At 44.1% G+C, this 6,643-nt stretch overlaps 1 protein-coding gene across 1 annotated transcript; it reads right to left on the bottom strand.

The window, feature by feature from the left end:
* Window positions 1–390: 390 nt before the first annotated feature.
* On the bottom strand, window positions 391–5,094 carry LOC135216479 (uncharacterized). Its single transcript, XM_064251848.1, has 2 exons — window positions 5,065–5,094; window positions 391–864 (listed from the first exon to the last, which is right to left on the bottom strand). The coding sequence occupies exons 1-2, from the start codon at window positions 5,092–5,094 to the stop codon at window positions 391–393; spliced, it is 504 nt and encodes a 167-aa protein (XP_064107918.1).
* Between the last annotated feature and the right edge of the window lie 1,549 nt (window positions 5,095–6,643).

Raw genomic sequence — 6,643 nt, 5'->3', positions numbered from 1 at the left:
GAAGGCAAACGTAGGTGGGATCGGTATGTGCTGCTATCAAAATGTCCTGTAGGATCCGGTTGGCGTCAATGGTTTGGGCATCCTCTTCCTGGGAAGCTGTTGTAGCATTGATGACGGATCTGACATGTGTCGTTACCTCAGAACAGCTAGTCATATCCTCAGAGGTGGGGTAGCTGACTGGTGCATGAGAAAGTGCATCTGGGATGCATAGAGATTTGGCAGTGCGCCAGGCACCAATGGGCAATGGTCAGTTTGCAGGGTAAAGTTGGTAGTCCTTTGAGATATAGGCAGTACTTTCTGAGGGCCCCAAGATACTGCAAGCATCTCCAGTTCAATCGTTGCATACCTCGTTTCAGCATCTGGAAGAAAGTGGGATCCACACTGGGCTACTCAGAGATGTCCAGATCCATGGTCCTTGAGGAGAACGTAGCCTATCCCGTAGAGGCAACATGCACCAGTCTGGAGAATGGTTGGCAGGGTTGGGTCAAAAGATGGAAGAACAGGCGGGCTTGAAAGTGCTTGTTTCACACATTTGAAGGCCTGGCCATGGTCAGGTGTCCAAAGAAAGGAGCACTTGGGGCTCATGAGTGGTCGAAGAGGCTGTGCAGTCAGGGTAATATCTGGGGTAAACTCTGCCAACTGGTATACTAATCCCATGAAGGAACGTAAGTCCATCAGGTTGGATGGTGTAGGGAAGTCTTGCAGAGCAGCAAATTGTCCTAGGTCAGCAGCAATTCCTTCTTCGGAAAGGATGAAGCCACAGAAATTCACTCTGGTCTCTGTCACTGTGAACTTTTCTTTGTTGAGAGTGATGCCATTTATGCAGCAGCAGGTGAGTAGTTCATGGATCCTGTGGTAGTGTGTCTGTATGTCATCGTCAAAGATGAGAATGTCATCAACAAATCAACAAGCTTGTGTCATGGTAATTGCTTTATAGCAAAGAAAGATAAAAGAAAGGAAAACGCATCTTCGGGAAGTTCGTAGCAAGGAGGCATTCGCGCATGTGTTGGAGGCGCCTGTTCTGATGAAGGTTCTAGAATCGGCAGGAGTTTTATGGAACTTGACAGGCGCCGACGTGACATGAGGAACACCGCGATATCTGATGCAATACTTCGTCGAGATTCTTCTAAATAAATACAAACTGATGAAGTAGGAGGGATCAGATCATCAGTAGGAGTCACAGATCAGATTATCAGTGAGAGATCAGCAGCAGAGATCATCAGAGAGAGATAAGAGAAGAAGGAACAGATGAAGGATCAGAGAGGAAAAGGCGCTAGAGAATTTGATCGAAATCGGGTCAAGTCGTCCAGTCAGGGAGAACGACCGAGGTATTTTCGACGTTGAGCAAGCCTTGGGAGAAGAAACTTTCTACAAGAGTTTTCGAGGAGTTCCTGCCCTTCAAATATCAAGAATAGACATTATTTTCTGCAATGCGGAGTCAAGAGGACGTCTACAACTACCGTTCTCCTTTTGTGAAGCCACAGCTTCGAGCATAGAGCTCCGACAGCCCAAAACTTGCCAGCAGTTATTGACATTACCTCACTGTTCCCCCAGTTCATGCAGTGTAAGATTTTACTTTGTTATGTAAATAGGAGACACCATTCTGCATTTATCTTTGTTAGTAAGCTTGTAAATAAACCTTTTTTATGTTTGTGTATCTTTCTATATTCGTATCCCCAGTTTCGACTGTTGGTGTAGAATTCTTTTTTGTTTATCATAATATCGAACTTGGAGCGGACCTCTCACGGTTCATAACATTGTGGTGACCTTGCATAGAATATTCAGCACTGTAACAGTTTGAAACAGGGAGAATGTAGAAAGAACCAGAATGAGTGAGATGGTGAAAGAGTTTATTGAGTCGGGTAAGCTTCTAGGTCTAGAGGGGAATGATCTCCATGAGTATGTTGAAAAGAAAGAGAGAAGTATGAGAGGGATGAAAGAGCGGCTGAGAGAAAGGAAAGAGCAGCTGAGAGAGAAATGCAGCAACAAGAAAGAGAGAAAGAACGTATGCATGAGTTGGAAATTGTTCGTTTAAGACAAAATACTCGTAACAGTCGGACAGGCGAAAACGAAAACGGAGCTGATAGGTTAGGTATGAGTGCAGTGTTGAAATTAGTACCATAGTTTGATGAGGAAGATGTTGCGACATATTTCATGCGTTTTGAGAAGTTAATGGAAAGAGTAGGTTCTCCTAAAGAAACGTGGACTTTATATTTACAGTCAGTTTTGAGTGGTAGGGCACTTACTATGTATAGTTGTATGTCTAAGGAGGAATGTAATGATTATGATATTGTGAAAGAAACTGTTCTTAGCACGTACAGATTAGTACCGGAGGCGTACCGTAAGAAATTTAGAAGTTTGGAAAAGGACGAAAATATTACGTATGTAGAATACGGATAGAAGTTAGAAAGGCTGTTTTTTGATTGGTTAACTTCTGCTAAAGTTGAGGATTTTGATGGTTTGAAGAACTTAGTGTTGCTAGAAAACTTCAAAGATAACGTATCCCCTGAGATTAAGCTTTATATAGAAGATAGGCGAGAAGTATCTTTTGCAGGAGCAACTAGGTTAGCTGACGAATATAGTCTAACTCATAATTCGAGTGTTGGTAAGAAACGAAATGATCCTTTGTCTGGTAGAGTACAAAACAGTAAAGGTTTCAGTTCTAGTAATAGCAATGCGAGTAAAATTGACTATTCCTGTTATACATGCAGAAAACCTAGTCATACGTCTAAGGTTTGTAAGAGTAAAGTGGCAACTAGTGGCTCAGAATTAACTTGCTTCCGATGTAATGGGATGGGAAAGGGCATTTAGCAAGAAATTGTGCAGTAGAAAGGAAGGACGTTAAGAAACCAGTGTCTCTAGTTAACCTTTCGTCAAGTAGGAATGATGTGATGAGAGAAACTAGGAACATTTTTGGTGAATTTCGGTCAGAAGGTGTAGTTTCCTCTCTTGGAGGAGTATTTTCAAGGGAAGTAGTCTTGCTTCCAGACACAGGAGCTACTGTCTCACTGGTTAGGAGAGAGTGTGCCAAAAAGGGCAGAAATCAATATGGAAGAAAAATTCATGTTAGGTGGATTTCCTAACACTTGTGTTCTTTGTCCTTTGTTGAAGTTGAACTTAGAAAGTCAGGCAGTGTCAGGAGAAGTGAAACTTGCAGTTGTTGACAGTTTGCCCGTTGATGGCGTTGACATTATTGTGGTTAATGACTTAGCTTTATCCAGGGATATTCCAGTGCCTGAAATGGTAGTAACTAGGTCAGGTTTAGATACAGACATAGACTACAGTCATAATTTGTTCGTGGATTCGAACGAGAGTGAGTTCGTGGATTCGAACGAGTGTGATAGAGGTGGCGAGGTTGATCTTGGCATGAGTGTGGCTGAGAGACCAGACTCTATCGATGTTGACAGTGATAGCCAAGGGGAGGGTGTAGCTGTCGAGAGTAACATAGTAAATGTACCGGTATCTAGTACTAGTTACGGTGATGAATTAGGCACTAATGTTTTGGATAAGGATGAGCTAGTCAAGTTGCAAAGAGAGGATGAGACGCTAACCCGAATTTTTTCATGTGAGCTGGATGATGATCTCGATGATGTGTGTATGGAAACTTTTTGTTTAAAGGGCGAAGTTTTGTGTCGTTATGTTCGTCCTAAGTCAGGTAGTAAAGAGGAAATCACAGAAAAATTAGTAGTTCCTAGGAAGCTTCGTGAATTAGTTTTGAAGTTAGCACATGATGAGCAAGGACATTTAGGAGTAAATAAAACTTTCAGGTGTATTAGTAGGGCGTACTTTTGGCCTAAAATGAAGTGACGTAAAGAGGTATGTTTTAAGATGTCATGAATGCCAAATTGCCAGGAAACTGAATCAAGTAATTCCCAGAGCTCCGTTGTGTAATATTCCTTCGGTAGGCAAACCTTTTGAGAATGTAGGTATTGATATGGTCGGACCTTTGTCCGTAAATAAGGGTAGAGAAGATTGCACAACTAATCTAGAGTATTATAAAAACAATTTAAGAGATGTTTGGCAACTAGCAGAGGGGAATGGAAGCGCGATTGGAAGTCAAGGGGAAGCTAAAGGGAAACATGATCTTAGAGCAAAAAAGAGAAGTTTGTGTGTAAGAGATAAAGTTTTAGTACTAGTCCAGAAAGAAGGTCCCTCTTTACCTTATAAGTTCGAAGGTCCTTTTTCAGTGTTAGAGGAGAGGGGAAATGTACATTATGGAATTAATATGGGTAAGAGTAGAGCAAAGTCAATGAATGTAAACTTGCTTCAGAATTATAAAGAACACCCCGTGCCGTGGCCTCCGCCCGTGTAACAGTGTTACTGAGAGAAATTAGTTTTGAGAAAACGCAAGAGGTGTCTTAGCATTTCAAAGTTTTAATCAGAGTTCAGAAAATGGAAAAAGTAAGAGGAAGGCATAATGTTATAGCAGGTAGCCTCTGGAGATTTTTCCAGAATGAGTAGCCTAATGAGCGTCTTCTGTTTTGGCACGAGTGGTTGAGTGAATGGAGAAGTATTAAAGCTTTATGCAGAATTGTTCCCCAGCTGTTTAATTCTTGTTTCTCTTTAGAAAAAAAAATAAAATTAGTTGATTTCATTTTTTTCTCTTTTTGGGGGGATGTGTCATAGTGATTGCTTTATAGCAAAGAAAGATATAAGAAAGGAAAACGCATTGAGAGAAGAAACTTTCTACAAGAGGTTTCGAGGAGTTCCTGCCCTTCAAGTATCAAGAATAGACATTATTTTCTGCAATACGGAGTCAAGGGGACGTCTACAACTACCGTTCTCCTTTTGTGAAGCCACCGCTTCGAGCATAGATCTCCGACAGCGCAAAACTTGCCAGCAAGTATTGATATTACCTCACTGTTCCCCCAGTTCATGCAGTGTAAGATTTTACTTTGTTATGTAAATAGGAGACACCATTCTGCATTTATCTTTGCTAGTAAGCTTGTAAATAAACCTTTGTTGTGTTTGTGTATCTTTCTATATTAGTATCCCCAGTTTCAACTGTTGGTGCTGAATTCTTTTTTGTTTATCATAATATCGAACTTGGAGTGGACCTCTCACGGTTCGTAACACCCTGACACACTTCTTCATACCTTGGAGAGCTAGGTTGCCACAGTAACAATAGGCATCACCAGTGGCAGCGAAACCTATAGGTCACCGGCAATGCTGGAACCGTCCATAAAGCGTTATGAAAGTGGCGAGGTGGCGGTCCTCTTCCGCTAGCTCCATCTGCCAGTAGCCGTGTAGAGCATCCGCGGTGAAGAACTTGGCGGTGGAGTCAACAGCATCGACAGCAGCTAAGGGCGTGGGCGAAGGGTCGGCTGGACAGGAGATTTGTGCGTTCAACTTCATGAGATCCACTGTAATTCGAACTCCATTGGCCTTAGGGACAACGACTAGAGGGTGGCACCATTCCAATGGCTCATCTCCACGAGGCTTAATGATTCCCTGTTGTACCATGGAGTCTAGTTCATTCTTGACAGGTTCGCGGAAAGCATAGGGTATCTGCCTTGTGGTGTGGATGGCAAAAGGGACCGCGCCTTCCTTAAGGTGGATTTTCATGGGAGGGCCTGCCATCGGCCTCAGTGGAGCTGCTTTAAGGTCTTCCTTTGACACGAGTACATCCTGAATGGTTTGTAAGAAATATTCTTGGGCCTCATCTGGGGTTGTGTCAGCATGCAGGGGTAGTTCCTTACATCGATTAACGTGGGTGACCTGCAGGATGGGCCGCGGAATGCCTGGAGGGATGATGGCCAACGCCTTGCATTCTATAGGACAGGAGTGGCATCTGAACGCGTTCGTGGACTTGAATGGTGGTGAGGCAGGACTGTTTGGCCAAGGACAGGGTGGCCTTAAGGGTACCTAAAGCCGGTGTCATCTTTGACCCATCTGCCATGAGTGTCACTGATGTGGCGGGAGGCTGTAGCTCAGTCCTGGGAATGTGAAGGAGTTCCAAGTGCTGGGGGCCCATCACTGATACATCAGCTCCTGTGTCAGGCAGCATCATTATCTTCGATGTCTCATCCCCTGTAGGTGAGGGCGATGGATATGGGTGATGGTGAGGAGTCAATTGATGAAGTTGTCTCGACCTTGCGACAGTTAGAGGGCTTGCTAGAAGGGGGCATGGCATTGGGCAGGCTACCCTGCTTGGCGTTCATCTGCTGACAACAGTACTTGTCGTAGTGGGCCATCAGCCACAGTGTCTGCATGTGGCCTTGTTGGCGGGGCACGGGTCCTGTGCAAGTGTCCTTTGCAGCCACAGTTTACACATACACTGTCGCTGGCTGGGCACTTTCCTGTTGAATTGTGCTTCCTTGTGCAGGAGGGGCATAAAGTGTCCTTGTTAGGGGTTGGTAGCGAGGTAGAACCACTGTTGCCATGTCCTTTGATTTTTTTTGTATGTGGAGACGGCACACAATTTAGAAGGTGGGGCACGTACGGCGGTAGTGGCTGTCCGTGTGGCCTCATAGGAGTAACATTCGTTAACCATGGTGGCCAATGAAGCTGCAGTGTCCAGGGGAATGAGTTTCTGAGTGAGCTCCTCATCCCTGACTCCCATAATGATGATCATCTTCAGCTGAATCTCCTCACACACAACAGAATGGCCAGGACAGTCGTCGATTTCCTCTGCTACATGCTT

Source organism: Macrobrachium nipponense, chromosome 6, assembly GCF_015104395.2.
Source record: "Macrobrachium nipponense isolate FS-2020 chromosome 6, ASM1510439v2, whole genome shotgun sequence".
Classification (NCBI taxonomy): domain Eukaryota; kingdom Metazoa; phylum Arthropoda; class Malacostraca; order Decapoda; family Palaemonidae; genus Macrobrachium; species Macrobrachium nipponense.
The sequence above is the reverse complement of the archived record's forward strand: the minus strand, read 5'-3'. Positions and strand labels throughout refer to the sequence as shown.